At 41.1% G+C, this 24,947-nt stretch overlaps 1 protein-coding gene across 3 annotated transcripts in view; it reads right to left on the reverse strand.

Moving 5' to 3' along the window:
• MBOAT7 (membrane bound acylglycerophosphatidylinositol O-acyltransferase MBOAT7) overlaps window positions 1-24,947 on the reverse strand; it is a 598,958-nt gene that overhangs the window by 52,403 nt on the left and 521,608 nt on the right. For all 3 annotated transcript variants that reach the window (XM_089683323.1, XM_089683324.1, XM_089683322.1), the window contains one exon: window positions 18,209-18,391. In XM_089683323.1, coding sequence (XP_089539449.1) covers window positions 18,209-18,391 — 183 coding nt within the window. The remainder of the gene's footprint in view (window positions 1-18,208; window positions 18,392-24,947) is intronic.

Consider the following 24,947-nt stretch of genomic DNA (forward strand, 5'->3'; position numbering starts at 1 on the left):
ATAACTAGCATTCAGAGTGAGGATGGTCAGTTGCTAATGGATCCAGTTTAAATCAATGCTTGTTTTGCCTTCTATTATAGCCAGTTGTATTTTTATAGAGCTCAGTATTCCCTGGAACAATTACATCAGTATCTTCACAATATTGAATTTCAAGTGCATAGTGAGAGGGCCAGACAAAAACTCAATGCCCCCATATCACCAGATGAGGTCTTTCAAGCAGGAAGAACCCCTCGGTAGATGGTTTACCTGCAGAATTCTATAAATCTCATAAAAATGTACTCCTTCCGCATTTAAATTTGCGCTCACTGAAAACAACCTTCTATATCAGAAGCAGTAAAAAAGGTGGTCCCCACACCAGGTAAAGACCCATCCCTTTGCTCCTCCTACCACCCAATTTCATTACGCAATATTGATGCCAAGGTGCTGTCTAAGGTTTTAGTCAATCGATTGAACTCTGTCATACTTAAGTTAATTCAGGGAGACCAAATCAGGGTTTATACCAGGTAAAGCGATATTAACCTTTGTTAACTTTATACAGTAATAGCTCATGCCAGCTCTGGTTCTAACCCTGGGGTGGTGGCCTCACTCGATGTAAAAAGACCTTCAATTCTGTTTAATGGGAGTATCTCTGGCTTGTTCTGCGGAAATTTGGTTTTAGACCTAATTTTTTAGCCTGGGTACTTCTCTATGCTCAAAACAGGGTGCGAAGCAATGGCTTGTGTTCCTCTTTTTTTGCCTTGTTTAGAGGAACAAGACAAGGGTGCCCCCTTGCCCCGGTCTATTTGCCCTAGCTATAGAATCAATGGTGATTCTCTTGTGCAAATGGGAGAATGTGGTGGGCATAGCTGTGGGTCGTGTTACTGAAAATGTATCCCTATGATACGTAGATGATACCCTGCTGTTCCTTCTTTGGCAGCAGCCTCGTCCCTTATTGACAGGTTTGGGGAGTTTTCCTGCATAAGGGTAAACTGGGATAAGTCAGTTTGGTTTCCGCTGGTGCTGGGGACTCCTCCTCCATCTGCCACTTTTATAGGTTACCCAATTCAGATATCTGGGAATTCAGATAACTGTCTGATTTTGCTCAGTTTTTGACTAATAAACTTCAACCAGTTATGAATCAACTCACCCATAAAGTGGGATATGGAAATCCCTGCCTTTGACTCGAGTGGGACCTTCTTACCTAAATTTGTGTGTTTCGTATCATCCCACTTTTGATCCCTAAGGTGTTCTTTGATAAAATTGACCAACTCTTACCTCATTTATCTGGGCTAGGAAGATAAATGATGGTCTGTCAGGGATCCCTTCTTAGGGTGGATACAGCCTGGGGTTAGATGGCCCTCCTTTAAGTTACAGGATGATGGTAAGCCGGAGTTTCCCTTTAGGAGATATTATGGATCAAAACTCTTCCAGGCACTGGGATGGTCACCAAGGAGATGCTGGGGGATTAAAGTGCTCGGTTTGGAGCAAAGAAGGGGGGTATGCCCATAGTGTAGTAATTAAAGGATACTTTAATGGTAATAAATGAATAAAAATGCCAAAGTGAAATGCCAAATAGTAACATACACGGTTTTTAGGCAGAATGAAAACAATGCAGCATAAATCTGCTAAGTAAACTGACCAGCTGGTAAAGTAAAATGGTTGCCGGACCTCCGTGATCGGCGGCATGACATCACGGCGTGCAGGACTACACCTTGAGGCGTTTTGTACCATGGTATGTTCTCAAAAGGGGTGTGCCATTGCAGCCTCACATCTGTGCAGCTCCTTATATAACAAAATGCGCGCGCAAATTAGCGGGCGCCATCTTGCCGGAGATCAATGCAAAATGTGCATGTGCGAGGTTGCGGGCGCCATTTTGCATTGGTCTGGAAATAAATGCCATGAAGCCGAGGACCGGCGGGAAGTGCACATGCGCAAGCGCCATTTTTCCTAGGTCCGAAATGTAAGTAGTGCAGACGGGCCACTAGTACTCGCCAGTTCACCAAAAGGTAGCGTGGCACTCTGCTGCATATGAGAGTCATCAAAATGTATTGACAAGTGCTAACAGAGATCAGGCCTGATTCTGCAAAAACTGCGGTTTTGTGTGTAATATATCAAGTGACAGTGACCTACTGACACTGCACTTGCTGGGGGAGAAGGGGGGGTAAGCGTAGGGGCTAAACACAGGTGCTGGCAGTTGCTGGGGCTGATCCCGCTAACGCTGCGTTTTTGGGCACACTATACTAATGTGCTTGTATAGTGCTGATCTGATCAAAGATATTGATCCGTTCAGACACTATACTAGCAATGGAGGTTTATTGTGCATGAGCATGTTCCTGGCAATCAAGGGGTTAAATGTGATGACTGGTGTACTAACGGGCAATCTGATGCTATCTGGGAGGGGTGTGAAAACCACGGGAGCGTGACTCACCTATATATATATATATATATATATATATATATATATATATATATATATATATATGATTTTGTGCACCTGTGCCACCCTGTAGCAGTATTTATGCTATAGGGCAGTCAGGAAGTGGTTACAGAAGCGGTTTGTGTTAGGTCGCTGCGTTACTTTAACTGACAATTGCGCGGTCATGCAACACTGCACCCAAATTAAATTTACGTCCTTTTTCCCCCACAAATTGAGCTTTCTTTTGGTGGTATTTGATCGCCTGTGCGGTTTTTTATTTTTTGCGCTCTAAAAAAAAAAATAGGCTGACAATTTTGAGAAAAAAAACAATATTTTGGACTTTTTGCTATAAACCATGTCCAGTAAAAAAATTTAAAAATCAAATTTCATTATAAATTTTGGCCAAAATGTATTCTGCGACATGTCTTTGCTAAAAAAAATCCCAATACGTGTAAATTAATTGGTTTACGTGAAAGTTATAGTGTTTACAAATGGCGGTATAGATACTGGATTTAAAAATGTTTTTATACTAATAATGGCGGCGATCAGCAACTTATGGCAGGACTGCGGTGGAAATTCTGACACTGGGGGGGAATGACTTGGGGTCACTGACATCCCCAGTGACACCAATACAGTGATCAGTGCAAAAAGAAAAAAAAAAACACTGACACTGTACTAATGGCACCGGGGAGGAAGGGGTTAACTTTTTTTAGGCAATGAAAGGGTTAACTGTGTGAGGAGAGTGTTTTGCTAGGGGGCGGGGGTGTGTGCTTCACAGGAACACGCTGATCCCGAGAGATAAACTCCGGTCTCAGGATCAGCGTGCTCGGAACTGACAGAGAGCAGAGCTGCAGTGTAAACACTGCAGCTGAGCTCCCTGTCAGTGATTGCCGGTAATCGCCGGGACCCGGCGGGTAATCACCGATCAGCGGCAAAGGTATGGCGGTCGTGCGCATCATGCGCGCCCCCTACCTGTTTTGCAGAATGACGTTTTAAAACGTAGTTCTGCGCAGCGGTGCTGCCCTGCCGCAGTATAAACACTGTGGCTGGTCGGCAACCAGTTAATAAAACCTATTACAAATAAGTAGCCAAGTTTGCTCCCAGCCTGGCTAATCTATTTATGGCCAGGTGGGAGGAGGATGTAATATATGCTAGAGAATGGCCTGAACTAATTTCCTATAAATGATATATAGATGACATCCTCCTACTTTGGCAAGGAGAAGAAGATGCTTTGGTTAATTTATTTGGAACCCTTACCAACAACAACCTAAACATCCAACTTACTTATACATACAACTCCAAAGAGATTAATATTATTAAGATGAACTTGTGAGCCACTGGAGTTAGAAATCAATGTATTAGATCGCTTGAATTTTTCTCACTCTCATAAGATGTGAATTCTATAAAATCAATAAATAATTATCCGCGCTCTAATATTACCATGCCAATGCTATATATTATATAATACCATAGTAATACCATTAATTCATATATGCTGTGATAATATCATTTTATCAACTTTTTACCTGGATTACCTAAATTACCGTATTTTTCGCTCCATAAGACACACTTTTTTCCCCCCAAAAAAGGGGGGAAAATGTCAGTGCGTCTTATGGAGCGAATATAAAGCGACCGGTCCGGTATTTTTGCGGCCACCATGTCAGAATACCGGGCCGGCCGCTCAGCTGTGCTCTCCTGCAGGGCCTTACCTGTTCCTCGCTCCAGCGCTGCACAGTCTTCCCGCGCTGGCTTCTGTGACAGCCGGGTGCCCACTGCGCAGGGGCTGCGCTTTGTGAATGATCCGGTGTCTTCTGGGACACATGAACGGTCCCAGAAGGCGCCGGGCCATTCACAAAGCGCAGCGCTTCTCGCACATGCGCAGTGGGCACTCGGCTGTCACAGAAGCCGGCCCGGGAAGAAGAGGGAAGGACAACTCCGTGGAAGTGGGAGCGGGTACCTGTCAAATTCAGGTACCCGCTCCCCCTCCCTCCCCAAAGGTCAGCAGTCTCTGGTCATTCCCTTCACTGTCTGCAGTCTCTGGTCATCTCCTGCACTGTGTCCGCAGTCTCTGGTCATCTCCTGCACTGTGTCCGCAGTCTCTGGTCATCTCCTGCACTGTGTCCGCAGTCTCTGGTCATCTCCTGCACTGTGTCCGCAGTCTCTGGTCATCTCCTGCACTGTGTCCGCAGTCTCTGGTCATCTCCTGCACTGTGTCCGCAGTCTCTGGTCATCTCCTGCACTGTGTCCGCAGTCTCTGGTCATCTCCTGCACTGTGTCCGCAGTCTCTGGTCATCCCCTGTACTGTGTCCGCAGTCTCTGGTCATCCCCTGTACTGTCCGCAGTCTCTGGTCATCTCCTGTACTGTGTCCGCAGTCTCTGGTCATCTCCTGTACTGTGTCCGCAGTCTCTGGTCATCTCCTGTACTGTGTCCGCAGTCTCTGGTCATCTCCTGTACTGTGTCCGCAGTCTCTGGTCATCTCCTGTACTGTGTCCGCAGTCTCTGGTCATCTCCTGTACTGTGTCCGCAGTCTCTGGTCATCTCCTGTACTGTGTCCGCAGTCTCTGGTCATCTCCTGTACTGTGTCCGCAGTCTCTGGTCATCTCCTGTACTGTGTCCGCAGTCTCTGGTCATCTCCTGTACTGTGTCCGCAGTCTCTGGTCATCTCCTGTACTGTGTCCGCAGTCTCTGGTCATCTCCTGTACTGTGTCCGCAGTCTTTGGTCATCTCCTGTACTGTGTCCGCAGTCTCTGGTCATCCCCTGTACTGTGTCTGCAGTCCATTGGTTCAGAATATTTTTTTTTCTTGTTTTTCACCTCTAAAACCTAGGTGCGTCTTATGGTCAGGTGCGTCTTATGGAGCGAAAAATACGGTAATCTTATTATATTATCCTAGTGCTTAATAAAGCTTAAAAATAAAAAGTGTGTAATTAAATTCAATTATGATATCTATACAATGTGATTATCTTGTTAAAAATAAATAAATTAATAAAATTCACTGTGCAAGTGTGAAAATCAACTGAATATGAATAAAAAAATAATGAAAAAATTGTATAAATTCATATGATACAATGTGCAAATGATGCAAAGCAAACAATAAATTGTATATATATTAGTAAAATATAAATAAATAAAATAAAGATAATTAAAAAATATATCAATTCATAAAGTTCAGCAGCAAAAATGTGCAAAAAAGAAAAATGTGCAAAAATGTTTTTTTAGGGTTCAGCAGGAAAGTTTTTTAGGGTTCAGCAGGAAGTAGATATTGGTGATATACTCTCCTTTTCAAGTTGCTTATGATGATGTGGATGGGAACCTACAAACTATCTTCTGAGTCTATGTAGATATGAGGTTTTCTCCCTCCTAGAGCCTCTCCTCACTTCAATGCTCAATGTATCCTCATATGACCCATAGAAGAAAGAAAATGAAGAGATATGGTGCCTTATCCAAGGTATAATAAACACTGTTTAACGTGCTCCCATAATGCACTCACATTTTGTTAAAAAACAACACGCATATAGAAATAAAACCGCGAGCTGCGGTAATGCTCAGCCTCTTAGGAGTGTGATCACACTCCGTCAGTACTCGCCGTAATGTCGGTCCGATACGTGGTTACGTCACTGCCCCTCCCCAACGCGTTGCGCCACAGGGAAAAACGTAGCTTTGTCTGGGGGATGTAGTAGTGTAAAACGTTTTGACCAGTTTTATTTCATATCAGCAAAATTTCAGGGCAGTAAGCATAGTATAACAGGTAAAACTGAAGATCCAAGTAAATTAATGCAGTACTGACCCTTTTAAAAGATGGCCGCTGGGCCTCCTCGTGGCTCTGGCGGCAGAATGACGTCACGCTCTGTACAGCTCCTCCAGTCACAACTCTATTGGGATAACTGCTTCATAAGAAATCATTGCTGGTGCCATTTGTCGAACTTTATTGAATTTTATTTATTCTCACAAGAACTTTTACTTTTATATATATACTTTTTACCTTCTACTTCATTATTTATTTAATTTATTTTTATTGAGTGCTGCACTTCATTATATTTATTATTACTACAAAGGTTACTGTGGTTACCTTAAGTGTCTCAGCTGCTATTTATCAAAGAGCGCTCACTATACCTCCTGTTTTTTTTAGAAGCCTATTATACTAAAGCAAAGATTTTGAAACAAAGGTTCATAGAAAAAGGTTACAATGAAGCTAAATTAGATATGAAAATGGATCATATAGCTTGCCTTCACAGAGACTCCATGCTATCCAATTCCACTTCCCAAAAAAGTGGTACATTCTGTCCATTTATAACATTCTTTTCAATACAATTTAAGACAGTTAACAAGATTATTAATAAAAATTGTAATATTCTGAAGGCAGATCCTGTCCTATCTAAAGTCCTACCAGAAAAACCTGAAATAGTCTTCCGCAAAGCGCCCACCCTCAGGAATAAAATTTCCCCAACGTCATTGATCCTCCATTAAGATCCACTTTTTTCACTAAAATGAATGGTTTCTACCCATGCAAAAGATGTGTCATATGTTAACAAAGCAAAATTCCTTTAAGGAAAATAGAATCCTTTACGTCTACATCCACAAGCAAAACCTATGAGATTTCTTCATTTATTATGTGCAATAGTCGATATGCTGTTTATCGCCTTGAGTGCCTGTGTCACAAACAGTACATTGGTCGGACCACTAGAAGATTGAGGGATAGATTCCGTGAACACATCTATAATATCAAAAGAGGCTTCAAGGAGCATTCACTATCAAAACACTATAGATACCATCATAATAGAGACCCATCCACGCGCAAATTTGTTACCGTAGTTTGTAGACGCTATATAACTTTCACACAAAGCAATAAATATACACTTATTGGGATTTTTTAACCAAAAAAAGTAGCAGAATACATTTTGGCCTAAATTTATGACGGAAATTTTTTGGATATTTTTTATGACAGAAATGAGAAAATATTAAAAAAAAAAAAAATTTTCTTCAAAATTTTTCTGTTTATAGCGCCAAAAATAGAAAGCGCACAGGTGATCAAATACCACTCAAAGAAAGCTCTATTTGTGTGAAAAAAGGACATAAATTTATGTACCACATTACATGACCGCGCAATTGTCCGTTAAACTAGCACAGCGCTGTATAGCAAAAAAATGGCGTAAATTGCAGCATCTATACCAGCAATGGGCAAACTACGGCCCGGCGGACCTTTTAATCCGGCCCGCGGAGCTAGGCTCCCGCTAGGCTCCTCTCACAGTCCGCCCTGAAGACCGGTGTAGCATGAAAATCTGTCTCCTATGAGGATCTGTCCCCCTCGACGTATCTGCGCATGTGCCGGAGATCGCCGATCGGCTGCTAATGCCTGAAACTGGCACATGCGCAGATACGTCGAGGGGGACAGATCCTCATAGGAGACAGATTTCCATGCTACACCGGAACGGCGCTGGAACACGGCGAGAGGAACGCGCGGAGCAAAGGTAAGTGAATTGACACAGGGGGGACTTGGGGACTTAATATGGGGAATTTATTACTATAGGGGGGATGAATTACTATAGGGGGGATGAATTACTATATGGGGGGATGAATTACTATATGGGGGGATGAATTACTATGGGGGGGATGAATTACTATGGGGGGGATGAATTACTATGGGGGGGATGAATTACTATATGGGGGATGAATTACTATATGGGGGATGAATTACTATGGGGGATGAATTACTATGGGGGATGAATTACTATATGGGGGATGAATTACTATGGGGGATGAATTACTATATGGGGGATGAATTACTATATGGGGGATGAATTACTATGGGGGATGAATTACTATGAGGGATGAATTACTATATGGGGGATGAATTACTATGGGGGATGAATTACTATATGGGGGATTAATTACTATGCTTACTATGGGGGAATATTACTATACTTACTATGGATGACACATACACATCATTCATCTACTCTTGGTCCGGCCCCCGGGTCCAATATATGAACCCATTGCGGCCCTCAAGTCAAAAAGTTTGCCCACCCCTGATCTATACCATAGTTTGTAGACGCTATAACTTTCACACAAAGCAATGAATATACACTTATTGGGATTTTTTTTTATCAAAAACATGTAGCAGAATACATTTTGGCCTAAATTTATAACTAACTTTGAGTTTGCTATATATTTTTTATAGCTGAAAGTAAAAAATATTGTTTTTCTTAAAAATTTTTGGTTTTTTTTTGTTTATAGCATGAAAAATAAAAGACGCACAGGTGATCAAATTCCACCAAAAGAAAGCTCTATTTATGTGAAAAAAAGGACGTAAATTTCGTTTGGGTGCAGCATTGCATGACCGCGCAATTATCAGTTGAATTAGTGCAGTGCCGAGTAGCAAAAAGAGGCCTGGTCAGGAAGGGGGGTAAATACTCAGGAGGGCAAGCAGTTAAACCAGAAGTAGTTTTTATTCATGGCAAAGTCCAATAATTTTAAGGTGAAAGTCTTTTGTACTCCAGGGATGTGATGTGCCTCATTCAGATAATACTCAACCGCTATCATTCTATCCCCATGGTTTTTTGCTGCTGTATAAGGACGCGACATCAGCAGTCATAAAAAATGGCGCTTGTTCCGGGTTCAGCTGTACGGTCTTAGTTTCACTGAGTACTTTGTTGGTATCTTTTAAATAAGATGGTGTTGTACAGACAAGGGGTTGTAAATAGTAATCAATGTATTCCCCAATTCTCGAACACAGTGACCTATTGCCACGGACTATAGGCCTACCAGGTGGATGGATGGGGTCCTTATGAATTTTAGGTAGGCAATATAATATCGGAAGCCTTGGTGCTTTAGGACATATAAAATCTTTTTCTTTTTTGCTAATGATATTGTTATCGTAACCTTTATTGATCAAATTTTTCAAGGAGCGTTTGTAGGTGACTAAAGGGTTTTTAGGTAATAATAAATATGTTTGTCATCTAGGATTTTCAGGACCTCTGTCATGTAGTCAGATTTTTTTCAGGACAACTACTCCTCCTCCTTTATCGGCCAGCCTTATAACCAGATCCTTATTGTCAAGCAAGGATCTAAGGCTTACTTCCATGTTCCTAGGATTGTAAGGACATTTAGGTTTAAGAGCCTCTATGTCTTTTAAAACCATTTCCTTAAAAACATTAATATAAGAATAAGAGTGTGGAGGGGGGGTTAAAAAGAGGCATTTTTTAAATTAGAATTGAGCATACCATTACTTTTATGATTAGATGTAATGGGATTATTTAAAAAGTATCTTTTTAATGAGATCTGTCTGACAAACTTATGAATACCCACATATGTTTGGAATTTATTCAAACCGGTTTTAGGGGTATACCGTATTTTCCGGCGTATAAGACGACTTTTTGCCCCTTGAAAATCTTCTCAAAAGTTGGGGGTCGTCTTATACGCTGGTATACGGCATGCTGACACTTTTTAGGGGGGCGGCGCGGTGCCGCCGCCGCCCCCCCCTTCCAACGGAAGGGACACTAAGAAAAGGGGCGGGCAGGGGCAGCTGTTTCTTACCTGGCTCTGGTCCCACGACGATCCAGTCCAGGAAGCGCGGCTGCTCCTTCATTCAGTTCAGCCACTGGATGTTTGCACGGCTGCTCGGCTCCGCCTCCTCACCGGTGATTGGCCGCCAGAACTGTAGCTCAGAAAAGGCACACAGGCGGCCAATCACCGGTGAGGAGGTGGAGCAGAGCGGCCCTGCGAAAATTGAGTGAAGGAGCAGCCGGTAAGTGTGCCGTGCAGAGGTGCTGCTGCAACCACATATGCTGGCTGCAGCAGCACCATACTGGAACAGGGGTCAGCAAGTGTCATTGGTGTCAGTGGGAGGAATAGTGCCCCATCATTGGTGTCACTGATACCAATGATGGGGCATTATTCCTCCCACTGACACCAACGATGGGGCACTTTTCCTCCCCCCACTGACACCAACGATGGGGCACTATTCCTCCCCCCCCCCACTGACACCAATGATGGAACACTATTCCACCCCCCACTGAAACCAATGACGGAACACTATTCCTTCCCCCACTGACAGCAATGATGGGACACTATTTCTCCCACTGACACCAATGTTGGGACACTATTCCTCCCACTGACACCAAAGATGGGGCACTATTCCCCACACTGATACTAATGATGGGGCACTATTCCTGCCACTGATACCAATGATGGGACACTATTCCTGCCACTGATACCAATGATGGGGCACTATTCTTCCCACTGATACCAATGATGGGGCACTATTCCTCCCACTGACACCAATGACGGGAAACTATTCCTCCCACTGACACCAATGATGGGACACTATTCCTCCCACTGACACCAATGATGGGGCACGATTCCTCAGACTGACACCAAAGATGGGGCACTATTTCCCCCCCTGATACTAATGATGGGGTACTATTCCTCCCACTGACACCAATGATGGGGCACTATTCCTGCCACTGATACAAATGATGGGGCACGATTCCTCCCACTGACACCAATGATGGGGCGCTATTCCTCCTACTGACACCAATGATGGGGTGCTATTCCTCCCACTGAAACCAAAGATGGGGCACTAGTACTCCCACTAATACCAATGATGGGGCACTATTCCTCCCACTAATACCAATGATGGGACACTATTCCTCCCACTGACACCAATGATGGGGCACTATTCCTCCCACTAATACCAATGATGGGGCACTATTCCTCCCACTAATACCAATGATGGGACACTATTCCTCCCACTGACACCAATGATGGGGCACTATTCCTCCCACTAATACCAATGATGGGGCACTATTCCTCCCACTAATACCAATGATGGGGCACTATTCCTCCCACTAATACCAATGATGGGACACTATTCCTCCCACTGACACCAATCATGGGGCACGATTCTTCCCACTGGTGTGCATTGGAAGAGGGGTAGTCTTATACGGCGAGTATAGCCCAAACACTATATTTAAACAGGAAAAGTAGGGGGTCGTCTTATACGCCGGAAAATAGGGTATTTAACCGTATACCGCCCAGCCACTGTACATATACGGCGGCAGGGCGGCACTCACAGGCAAAACCACGTTTTAAGACGTGTGTTTTGTAAACAAATAGGGGGCGCGCGAGAGGCGCGCGGCCGCCCTATTTGTCCCACGGTTCTCTGCCGCAGATGTCAGTCGCCGAGTCACAGCCGCTCCTTAGCGGCTATGTCCCGGCGATCGGCGGCAAACAGTGACAGAGAGCACAGCTGCAGTAGCTGTGCCGTCTGTCACTTCCCTGACAGCTCGAGGATGAGCTGATCGAGAAAGAACAGTTTTTCTTTCTCGATCAGCCTTGTCCCGCCCAGCACACACCCCCGCCCCCTAGTAAAACACTCCCCTCACTCCTATAACCCTTCCCTGCTAAATAAAGTTAACCCCTTCCTCCCCATTGCCATTAGTACAGTGTCAGTTTTTTTTTTTTTGCACTGATCACTGTATTAGTGTTTTTGGGGATGTCAGTGACCCCAAGTCAGTACCCCCCAATGTCAAAATGTCCGCCGCAGTCCCGCCATAAGTCGCTGGTCGCTGCCATAAGTCCCTGATCGCCGCCATAATTCGCTGATCGCCGCCATTATCAGTATAAAAAAAAACCTAAAAATCCCAGTATCTTTCCCGCCATTTGTAAACGCTATAACTTTCACGTAAACCAATTAATTTACACGTATTGGGTTTTTTTTTAGCAAAGACAAAAATGTCGCAGAATACATTTTGGCAGAAATTTATGACTAAATTTGATTTTTGCATTTTTTTTTTACTGGACATGTTTTATAGCAAAAAGTCCAAAATATTGTTTTTTTTCCCTCAAAATTGTCAGCCTTTTTTTTTTATAGCGCAAAAAATAAAAACCGCACAGGCGATCAAATACCACCGAAAGAAAGCTCAATTTGTGGGGACAAAAAGGATGTAAATTTCATTTATGTACCATATTGCATGACCGCACAATTGTCCGTTAAACTAGCGCAGCGCTGTATAGCAGAAAAATGGCGTAAATTGCAGTATTTATACCATAGTAGACGCTATAACTTCCACAAAAAGCAATCAATATACGCTTATTGGGATTTTTTTTACCAAAAACATGTAGCAGAATACATTTTGGCCTAAATTTATAACCAACTTTGAGTTTACTTTATATTTTTTATAACTGAAAATAAAAAATATTGTTTTTCTTCAAAATTTTTGGCCTTTTTTTGTTTATAGTGTGAAAAATAAAAAGCGCACAGATGATCAAATACCACCGAAAGAAAGCTCTATTTGTGTGAAAAAAAGGACGTAAATTTCGTTTGGGTGCAGCATTGCATGACCGCGCAATTATCAGTTGAATTAGTGCAGCGCCAAGTAGCAAAAAGAGGCCTGGTCATTAAGGGGGGTAAATCCTCAGGAGCTCAAGTGGTTAAGCCCTTTATCAAGAACCTTTAATTCTTGTTGTGACAGCTAGATGTCACAGCGTGTTGATTCCCTTAGGCCTTTCGTGCCACGCACGTTCTCAGAGGGAACCATCTAGCCGCCGGAGCCACGTGTTGGTCCGGCAGCCATCTTCTTAATGAGTCAGTGCAGCTTGTTTTATTACTGTTATTGTCATACGCATTCAATAAAATTACAAGGAAATACTATACCATGGGCACCTTTTTTATGGCTCCTTCATGGAGCTATTAAGTTTCAGAGCCAGTGGAGCTTTCCAGTCTGTTCCAGTACCCAGAGGAAGGGAATCCCTCTTACCAGGTGGCTGACCCTATTCATCCTAAAGGGGACTTCTGGATTAACAGATCTCACCCACTGACTGCTGTGCTGCCCATTCCTTGGAGGTTAAAGATACCATTGCCCATTACATATTTCTCTTTTTTGTCCCGATTCGTTCTCTTTCCTCCTCTGCATTCTCTATTCATATACTTCTTTTCCGGGCCCTTCCTTCCCCTAAAAAAATGGGGTTGTGGGATGTATTCAGTGTGGTTATCTTGGGGTTTATGGTTATAGTGTTCTTGATTGTTATCTCCTCTATATTTAGGATGGTGGTACGGCCTGTTATTTTGTCTGTTGTAATTTCATGGTGTTCCCCAGTATTTTCTGGGAGTGCTAAATTGGTTCTGCATAGGATAATAGGCTGTTTTTTGGAGCTCGCCAATTTCCCCTAATGTCATTGATCCTCCATTAGGATACACTTTTTTCACTAAAATGAAGGGTTTTTACCCATGCAAAAGATGTGTCATATGCTAACAAAGCAAAATTACTTTAAGGAAAATAGAATCCTTTACGTCTACATCCACAAGCAAAACCTATGAGATTTCTTCATTTAGTACGTGCAATAGTCGATATGCTGTTTATCGCCTTGAGTGCCTGTGTCACAAACAGTACATTGGTCGGACCACTAGAAGATTGAGGGATAGATTCCGAGAACACATCTATAATATCAAAAGAGGCTTCAAGGAGCATTCACTATCGAAAAACACTATAGATACCATCATAATAGAGACCCATCCACGCTCAAATTTGTTGGCATATACATAATTCAAAACCACTGGAGAGGGTCCAACAAAAGCAGATTAGCTTCACAAACGGAAACTAAGTGGATTTATGATATGAAGACCTTAACCCCTGCAGGCTACAATATAGAGGTTGATTGTTTTATAGATACCAGCTGATTTTATCATTCTTTTATTGTCTATATTTTGAGTCCTGCCCTTCTTATCCATTTTATATAAATTTTTTAGCTCCATTAATATTAATTCTATCTGTATACGTTAGCTTTTACACTATTTGATGGTATCCTGGTCTATTTTATTGTATGATATTTTTACGTAATCTTATCCGTTATTTATCTATATATCCGTATTTATCTATACATATATATACCCTGATGTGGTTTTATATTTTGTGGTATTTTCTTAAGCATTATATTCTACTTTTCTTGGACATTCTATTTTATCAATACTTTTTATGTCCCGACATTATGGTTATTTTCATTATACCATAAGCTTTTTAGCAGAGAGGCTTTTTCTAAATTTTTTCTACTTTTTCAAGTTTTTTTATATATTGTATTCATTTATATCATATTATGTCATTATATTAACATATCAGATCATTGTGCATTTAAATATTTTATATGCTTAAGATTATTATCTAGGTAGAACAGACGGCTCCTGTTACAATTTTTTCAATCTCTTTCCCTCCTATGTCATTCCTTCTCATCTTACGGTTCATTCCGTTAAATGATGATATTGCAATCATGATTGACAACTGATAATGAAGTTGCCATATTTCATATATATATATCTTTTTATATACTCTATTTATTTAACTCATTAATATTGCATTTATACAAGTCAGCATTAAGAATATTTTACAGTCTTTTTACTCACTTCTTTGGTTTAAATATACCAAATACTGAGTTCTTTTTGCTTGAAATGTAAAACACCGAGCTGTCTGCACTACTTACATTTCGGACCTAGGAGAAATGGCGCCTGCGCATGTGCACTTCCCGCCGGTCCTCGGCTTCACGGCATTTATTTCCAGACCAATGCAAAATGGCGCACGCACATTTTGCATTGATCTCCGGCAAGATGGTGCCTGCTAATTTGCACGCACATTTTGTTAGACAAGGAGCTGCGAAGACGTCAGGCTGCAATGTCACACCCCTTTTGAGAATGTATCATGGTACGAAACGTGTCAAGGAGGAGCACTGCATGCCGTGATGTCACGCCGCCGATTAACGGAGGTCCAGCGGCCATTTTACTTTACCAGCTGGTCAGTTTACTTAGCAGCTTTATGCTGCATTGTTTTCATTCTGCCTAAAAACCATGTATGTTACTATTTGGCATTTCTATTCATTGATTACCATTAAAGTATCCTTTAATTGCTACACTATAGGCATACCCCCCTTCTTTGCTCCGAACTGAGCACTTTAATCCCCCAGCATCTCCTTGGTGACCATCCCAGTTCCTGGAAGAGTTTTGATCCATACGTCTCCTAAAGGGAAACTCCGGCTTACCATCATCCTGTAACTTAAAGGAGGGCCATCTAACCCCAGGCTGTGTCCAGTAACACCCTAAGAAGGGATCCCTGACAGACCATCATTTATTACATACAACGCACTATTTATATGTGCATCTGGTGAGTGCGCATTTCATCCATAAGTTATCCTCAAGCCATACTTCAGTCCCAAGGATAATTATACCACCTGCAGCCATTTTGGAAACTGAAAGAACAATTTTAAATAACCATAAGGTCGGGGGTAACACCACCCCTTCGCCATTGATTGCAAAAATCTACAAATAATAAAATCATTCACAAAAATTATAAAATATTAAAGAATATTAGAAGTACATACTAAAAACAAAATAAAAAAAATTAAAAAAAATTTACTTTAAAAATTAAAATTACAAATCAGAAATAAAACAATTTAAATCCAAATCAATATTAAGACCCCTAGGTTTAAAGGTGTTAAGTTTAAAGATCCAGAAAGTTTAATTACGGGATATTTCCTGTACTTTATTACATCCCCTCCAATGAGTATCAAGAATATCAATACCACAAAAACTCAGAACACTAGGATCCGAATTGTGAAAATCACGGAAATGCTTTGAAACACTATGTTCCTTCCTTCCTTTTTTTATGTTCCCCACATGTTCTTTAAGTCGAATTTTAAGATCTCTTTTCGTTCTACCCACATATTGGATTTTACAGGGACATTCCAACAAGTAGGTGACATACTTCATATTGCATGTTTTAAACTTCTTGATCATAAACTCCTCCCCCGTAACTGTAGATTTAAACGTGGAGATCTTTTCACTTTAATACCAGTCGTTTTACATATCCTACACTTCCTACATGGGAAGAAACCTGTTAATCCAAACATCCGTGATTTTCTAGGGGGGGAGATAATCCCTTTTACTAATAGGCCCCTCAAGTTATCACTTTTTCTATATATAAAGGAAGGTTTCTCAGGTAGCGTCTTGGCTAGAATATCATCTTTGTGTAACATCGGCCATTTTGGATTCTGGAATCCCTGTGTGTTGGAGGTCTGGAGAGTAACGGTGCACTTCAGGTGTCCCCCAGAGCTACAAAGTGATAGTGCTGGATAGGAGTAGCAAGGGGGAATTACCTGGTGATCGGGAGACCCTCTACACACGGAAAGGGGATCGTATACTGGGCATGAGGAGTTTGATGCTGTCTTGCTGATCTTATCGTTTTTATATGTAAGTGGCTACAATAAATTTTATATATGATTATAATTCACATATTGATTCCTGGTCTGTTTGTGAGGTCCTGAGGAACAAGAGGATACCAATCTAAGGACACTCTGTACATATGTGGTTGATTACAAGCTGGAATCTGTTTGTTTTAGGGTAATTATGCACTTTATATATAGTTTGCAGTGATATTTATTAATTTTTTTTTTTTTTTTTTCACATGAGTGCTGTGACACTGGAGTGTTTTTTTTTGCATGATACACGTGTGGCACTTTAGTTCTGGGATTTAAAAGGTAATATACTATGTTGAGATTTTGTTTTTTGAGGTATTTGAAGAGCACCTGTGATTGATTTGCATCTTCTTCAGTGGAGTAGTTAGCGTCTTCCTATCAAGAAATTGATCTTTGTTTGGACACATTATTTGGACACTTTGCATATTGGGACTTTATTTTATTTTTGTTCTTTTATATATATTTGATATTTTTTATTTTTGGGTAATCTCTTTGGGTCTTGATTTTTTCACTATAATTGTGGGTTTTTGGGTTTAAGTCAATGAATATATGTTTTATTAGTACTTCAGGGGAAGGATATTGATATGACTTTAAGGGATTTCTGAGGATTATATATATATGTGTGTGCTGATTTATACTTATTCAACCTTTGATGTTGATTTGAACTTTGACTACATACTGTACATTTGAACTTGTTACGCACCCTCTAGAATTTTACGTTTTAAAACGCATACCTAGTCATTAGGCGTTTTTTTGGAGTTATCCATACCCATGTTTATTTATTGATTCATTCAGTTTATATCTTTAGCACTTCACTATTACCTTATTTGTACCAGAAGTGTGCTTGCGAACAAAGGTGAACGCATTTGTCGGTACATAAACAGTGATCGCACCAGACTGTACCAAAATGTACAGCCCCTGATAATATGGTAATAACCAAAACTTCTGGTACAGTCTGGTGCAATTTCAGCCCATTAAAATGAATGGGCTCAAATCACACTGCATTCACATCACATGTGAATTGTACAGGAAAGCAAAGTGCGTTCCCACACGATTCATGTGTGAACCTGCCCCTAAATCAGATCTACATTCTGTCAAAGATTTTGATGTTTTATAATATTGTAGAAATACTAAAGGCATCATAAAGTGGTTACATCCCCTATTATAAAAAAACAGAGAGAAGAAAGAGAAGAAAAAGAGAAAAAGAAAAAAAAAAAGAAAAAAGGAGAAAAAGAAAAAGCAAATGGAAAAAAATAACCTTACATCCTGTTTGTGGTGCGTGAGTAAGGGGGACATCAAGGACCTGTCAGCGACATCAAAAGCTGAGGATCCCAAATTTTGCATTAAGATAACCCAGCACAGTGCTGCAGCTTCCTTTTTTGTGATATTTAGAATCCTATTTTTAGGATATCGTCTGCAGGCTTGTGATGTCACCCTCACCTAGATGCCCTGAGCAGAAATCTGGGGGTAAGGCAATATATATATTTTTAAAGGTCTTGCCTCAGGTTTTTTTTTTTTTTTTTTAAGGAAGGTCCACTTTAAATTAGAATTACAAACACACGGTAACACAACACTTACCCAAAAACAAAGGATTTGATGGGTGAATTCTTATAGATGTACTGTGCCAGCCACCATTGCACACTCATATTCCAGCAACGCATTCCATCCTTCACCTTCACACAGAAGTCTGCTCCATAGCAGTCTATATTCTTTACTGTCTCATAGTCATACTCAATGTCAATTTTTGTTCCATCTGTGCTTCTATAAGATTGAAATAAGCAGGAAAATCTTTAATAAAACTAGCAGAAATAGACACTATCTATAATAAAGTACATACGTACAAAAAAATATTATAAATGAGGAGCAGTGAAAACCACTTTATTTACCCCCTTCATGAACAAATTTTTTTTCTATTCAGCACTGTGTTACTTAACTGACAATTGCTCAGTCATGCAACTCTGTACCCAAATTAAATATTAATCTTTTTTCATACAAATAGAGCATTTTTCAGTGGTATTTTTTTATTATATAAATGATAAAAGACCAAACATTTTGAAAAAAAAAAATTTTTTCTACTTTGTTATAAAAAAAAAATCAAATAAAATTAAAATTTCATTATAAATTTAGGCCAAAATGTATTCTGCTACATGTCTTTGGTAAAAAATCCCAATAACTGTATATTAACTGATTTGTGGGAAAGTATGTCTACAAACTATGGTATATATATTGAAATTTACACAGCTTTTACTTTCTGACTGCCTATCACATTTCTTCAAGTGCTAAAATGCCATGGCAGTATAAACACCCGCCAAATGGCCCCCTTTTGGAAAGCAGACACCCCAAGCTATTTGTTGAGAGGCATGTTGAGTGCATGGAAGACTCTTGCCACAAGTTTCTGGCAAATTATTTTTTTTTAAACACAAAGTTGTTACTTTAATTAAATATTTCTCACACATACTTATTTGAATATGTGTAATTACATCCCAAAACACATTCTGCTACTCCTGCTGAGTATGGGGATACCACAAGGGAGCCTAACTCCACATGGGGACCAAAAACCAATGACCACCTTCAGGATTTCAAAAGGACATAATTCCCTCACTTCATTTCCTGACTACCCATCACATTTTCAGAGGCCCGAATATGTCAGGATAGGATAGTACAAACACCCCCCCCCTTTTTTTGGAAAGTAGACACTCCAAACACTCCAAAGTATTAGCTGAGAGGCATGTTGAGTGCATGGGAGATTCTATTTTTTTTTAAACCTGACCCCTTTCTGAAAAGCAGACAAGCCAAGGAATTTGATAAGGAGGCATGGTGAATATTTTGCAGATCTCATTTTTTTGTCACAAGGTTTTGACAAAGAAAATATAAAAATGCATTATCGTTTTCTTTCTTCATTTTCTAAACTTTTGGCAACAAATGAGATCTGCAAAACACTAACAATGCCTCTTAGCAAAAACCTTGGAGTGTCTACTTTTCACAAAAGTAATGTCATTTGTAAGGTGTTTTGTACTATCTTGGCATTTCAGGACCTCTGAATCTGTTATAGGTAGTCAGGAAGTGAAATGAGGAAATTACATGAAAGATTAAAGGTGATCATTGCCCAATGAAGCCCAAAGACTGTACATGGCTAGGCTGTGAAAAAATCTCTCACATGTGGTATCCCCATATTTGGGAGAAGTAGCAAAATATTTTGGGGCATGTAATTCCACAAATACCCAAGGATGTTTTTGCCCTTTCTTCCATTCACACAGATACAACAGTCCAAATTTGCATGACATCTGGTGCAATTGAAAAGCCTCTCTGTGTCCACAAATATAATCTTTACATAGGAGCCTTAGACTTCGCAACCAAATTATGAAGCCGTACTTGCCTATTGTCCCACAGAAATAGACACTGGTACAAAATAATGTCTATTTATTTATTTCATATTTGTGATTTACAAAGCAACAGGAAGAAGTGGATCCTACCTAAAATTTTAGGAAATGATCATCATGGTTCTTTTGTATCCAGAAGGTGCTGTGATCTAAACCCCAAATATAGATGCAGTGAACAGAGTGTCTGTAGTAAGCGCAGAATAAGACAAGACACCCATTTTTTCCCTGTCCTTTCTGGTCTCTGCATGAAGGATAACTTCCGTTGCTACTACACACTAATGGAGTATTAGTATAGGGTACAGCACGGCACAGTCTAGAGCACACAATTCACACACAAGGGTCTCAAAAGATGTTGGAAAGTCAGGAAACATTTTCTCATTTTGAGAGGCTCTAAAATCAAAGGCTGTAAAGTTTAGGTTCAAAAAGTTACATATTTAAAAAAACAAAAAAAACACAAAGTGTTACTAAACCCACTTTAGTAAAATCAGTCTGTATATGCAGTAAAGCATGCTTCTTATGCTCACTGTGGAACCTAAGCAGTTATTCCTCTGCATTGTGTAAAACGCTGTTTTATCCTGACTTTTCTGATCCTCCCCTTCTTCCAGTGTCCCCCTCCTATCCCCTGATAAGACATAACATGTGGAGTCATTCTGCACATGCTCAGTTTGGTGTGCATTGCTAGAGAGGTTTTTTTTCTTGGGAGAATGCATGTTATCAGCACAGGGCCAATTAGCACTGTGCAGACAGAGGTCAGGGGTCCTGCATCTTCCTACAGCAGGATGAAAAATCCTCCTACAAGCTTTAATATGTGCTTGGCTGGACACTGATAGAATTCATAAGAGTGCTCCAACTACTGATGAAAAAAGGTATTTAGCAGTTTATATTTACTAAAATAATTGCATTTCCATGTTCTGTGTACTATGGGAGAACAGATATAGTGAATGCAGGGTCCTGGGTTTAGTAATACTTTAAAATTAAAAAAAAAAAAAAAAAAAAAGTTGTTTTATAGATTTAATGTTATTTTGTTACTGTTCATTATTGTTAACCATTGCTGTGTGATTTGCAGGAATGCCAATCAGCTGCAGCACTGATCAGTTTATTCTGGTAGCAGCAGGGTGCATATGTCAGTGCCTGCAGCAATGCAGGAGGAGTTCTCATCCGCAGTTAAAAAAAAAAAAAGAACATATATGCCTAAGCATGATAGGCCTGGGATGGTCATGCTCACCCCTATGCTTTGGCATTTGTTTTTCATTTTTTTTTGGCAGAGATTTCTTCATCCACATCGATTGACGCACGCCTGTCCCCTCATGCTTGCGTACAAAGGTGAACACGTGTCGGTACATAAACAGTGAACGCACCATGCATGTGATCATCACCATGAACATCAGATCGAGGACAGTAACTTTAGCACTAGACCTGTGTAAATCTAAAATGGTAAACGGTACAGCCTTTTAAAGCATCACCTATGGATAATAGAAATGTATGTGGTTTGTTGCCTTTGCACATTCGTGTACAATTTGAAAGTGTGACATTTTGGTATCTATTTATTCAATGCAACATCATCTTTTATATACTACTAAACAATTGGGTATTTTATTGTTTTTTTGCATTTAAAATTAAAAAAAAAAATTGCATTTGAAAAAGCACTGTGCTATAACCGTGTGACATAAAAAATTGCAACACCCACCTTGTTATTCTCTAGGGCCTCTAATTTAAAATATATATAATGTTTGGGGGTTTTACGTAATTTTCCAGCAAGAAATACAAATGTTTACATGTAAACAAAAAGTGTCAGATCAAGGTCTTCACTTGAAGAGTTAGAAGAGTGGGTCATGTTGGATGGAAGCTTCTGACGCTGGGCACAAAATGCCTAGACAGTTCAAACCCCCCACCCCCACCACCCAAAATGACCCCTACTTGGAAGGTAGACACCCCAAGGTATTTGCTGAAAGGCATGCTGACTCCATGGAATATTTTATTTCTGCAATAAGTATTTGGAAAAATACAAAATTTTTTCAGAGGTTTGTGGAAGCAAAAAAGTGTTTACCAAACTCAATCTGTGTAGAGCCTACAATCTTGTACATACAGTGTAAAATATGGTGATGAATGGAAAACAGCATTCAGAACTTGGTTCGGGCATTTTGAATACCTCGTCATGCCATTTGCTCTGTGCAATGCACCAGCAACATTTCAACACTTTGTAAGACTTTCTTGATCTTTTCATGATTGCCTATCTGGATGACATCCTGATCTTCTCTTCTCTAGAACTGCATCACATTCATATTGTTAAAGTGTTGCGCCAGCAAAGAGAATATAGATAATTATTCCAAATTGGGAAAAATGCCAATTCAAAGCACAGGAGATTTCCTTCCTTGAATTCATCATTTCTACAAAGGGAATTTCTATGGGTCCTCAGAAGGTTAATGCCATTCTGGATTGGCCTGTTCCAACAAATAAAAAGTATGCACATTGATTTGTGGGTTTCGCTAATTCTACAGGAAATCATTAAGGGATTTTCTTCTGTTCTTGACCTTCTACTCCCTGACCTCTCTGCAGCCTTCGACAAAGTCGACCACCCCCTCCTCCTCAAAAAACTACACTCCCTCGGCCTCAGAGATTCTGCTCTCTCCTGGCTCTCATCCTACCTGTCACAATGCTCTTTCAGCATTACCTATAATGCTACCACCTCCCCCTCACTCCCCCTCTGTTGGGGTCCCTCAAGGCTGCGTCCTCAGGCCCCTTCTCTTCTCCATCTACACCTCCTCCCTTGGCCAACTCATACACTCTCATGGCTTCAACTACCACCTATATGCCGACGACACACAAATCTATCTCTCAACTCCCCACCTCACCCCCTCAGTCTCTGCCCGAATCACACACCTACTGAGCGACATATCAGACTGGATGTCGCTCCACTTCCTTAAACTGAACCTCTCCAAGACCGGGTTTCTTGTCTTCCCCCCAGCCCGGACACCACCCCCCATTGACTTCTCCATCATGTCCAACAACACCACCATCAAACCCGCCCTGGTGTCATTCTGGACTCCAACCTATCCTTCCAGCCCCAAGTCCAATCTTTAACAAGCTCGTGCAGACTCCACCTCCGCAACATCGCCAAAATACGCACGTTCCTAACCCCAGAAACCACTAAACAGCTCATCAACTCCCTCATCATATCACGACTCGACTACTGCAACTCCCTCCTTACTGGCCTGCCTCGCCGCTGGGTATCCCCGCTTCAGTCGATCCTGAATACGGCAGTCAGACTCATTCACCTTTCCAACCGCTCCATCTCCGCCACCCCCCTCTGACAATCCCTCCACTGGCTTCCGATTGCGCAACGGATCAAATTCAAAATCCTAACACTGACGTACAAAGCCGTCCACCACACTGCCCTGAACTACATCACTGACCTAATATCCAAGTACCACCCAACACGCACACTCCGCTCCTCACAAGACCTCCTTCTCTCTAGTTCCCTGGTCTCCTCCTCCCATGCCCACCTCCAGGACTTCTCCAGGGTGTCACCAGTCCTCTGGAACTCCCTGCCCCAACCCATCAGATTATCACCTACTCTCCTCTCCTTTAGGCGCACCCTGAAAACCCATCTCTTCAGGAAAGCCTACCCCACCCCCTGCTAACTTGCCGACCTCCTCCACTCTTCCATCTCCATCCCCCACAGCTATCTCCTCCTGTGCCACCATCCCCTCCCTCCTAGATTGTAAGCTCGAAAGAGCAGGGCCCTCAATCCCCGCATGTTATGCATTGTATTGTTATTGTTCTGTCACATGTTCTGTCCCCCTTTGTAATGTACAGCGCTGAGCGAACTATTGGCGCTTTATAAATACTGTATAATAATAATATTCTCTGTACCATCACACAACGCACAAAGGAAATACCTGGTTTCAATGGACTGTTGAAGCACAAATGGCTTTTGATTAGCTGAAGCTCCTTTTTACCTCTGCCCCAATATTGCTCCACCCAGATCCAGCATTACTGTATATCCCGAAGGTTGCTGCTACTGAGAATGCTGTAGGAGCAATCTTGTCACAGGAACAAAATCACTAATGCATCCTGTAGTCTTTTTCTCAATGAAATTAAACCCAGCTGAAAAACTATGTTGGAGATTGTGAGCTTCTGGCCATTAAATTGGCCCTGGAAGGTGCAATGCATTCTATTTTGATCTTTACAGATCATACAAACTTAGAATATCTCAGGACAGCCATGAGGCTGTGGCCTCGATGGGCCAGATGGGCACTGTTTTTCTCCAAGTTCGTGTTTCACATCACGTTCTGCCTGGGTGCAAGAACAGCAAGCCGGACATTCTGTTTTCAGAAGTGGAGGAGACTACCCCACAGGACACCATTTAGTCCACGCAAAAATTTTTACTTTGACCCAAATAAAGCAGGCATCAGGACAGAAGTTACATTCTCAAGGGATAAGTTTGCAAAAGAGTGATGGACTTTTTTGGTTTTAAGCTTTTGTGCCTGATAGTCAATGTCTGAAGGTCCTCAGAATTTGTCACGATCATCCGTTAGCAGAACATCTTGGGTGCCGAAAGACTATTGAGCTTGTACAATGATCTTTCTGATGGCCTAAATGGAAGTCTGACTGTGAAAATTGTGTGAAGGCCTGCACTATTTGTATACATAACAGGAGAGACAGGAATAAATCTTTGGGACTGTTAAGGCCACTTCCTGTCCCGAAAAGACCATGAGAGATGATCTTGATGAACTACCAGTAACAGATTACTTCACTGCCATTTTTGTGATTGTGCTTAGATTATCCAAGATGACACATTTTGTTCCTATGAAGGGTATGCCATCAGCACAAGAAACAGCCCAAACATTTATCAAGGAGGTGGTGAGACTTCATGGAGTTCCAGCCAGCATTGTTTCCAATTGGGGGTGCAGTTTACATCTAAATTTTGGAGAGAG

The sequence above is a fragment of the Staurois parvus genome, unplaced genomic scaffold (genome assembly GCF_062004578.1).
Source record: "Staurois parvus isolate SC_StPar_1 unplaced genomic scaffold, SC_StPar_1.0 ptg000304l, whole genome shotgun sequence".
Lineage (NCBI taxonomy): Eukaryota > Metazoa > Chordata > Amphibia > Anura > Ranidae > Staurois > Staurois parvus.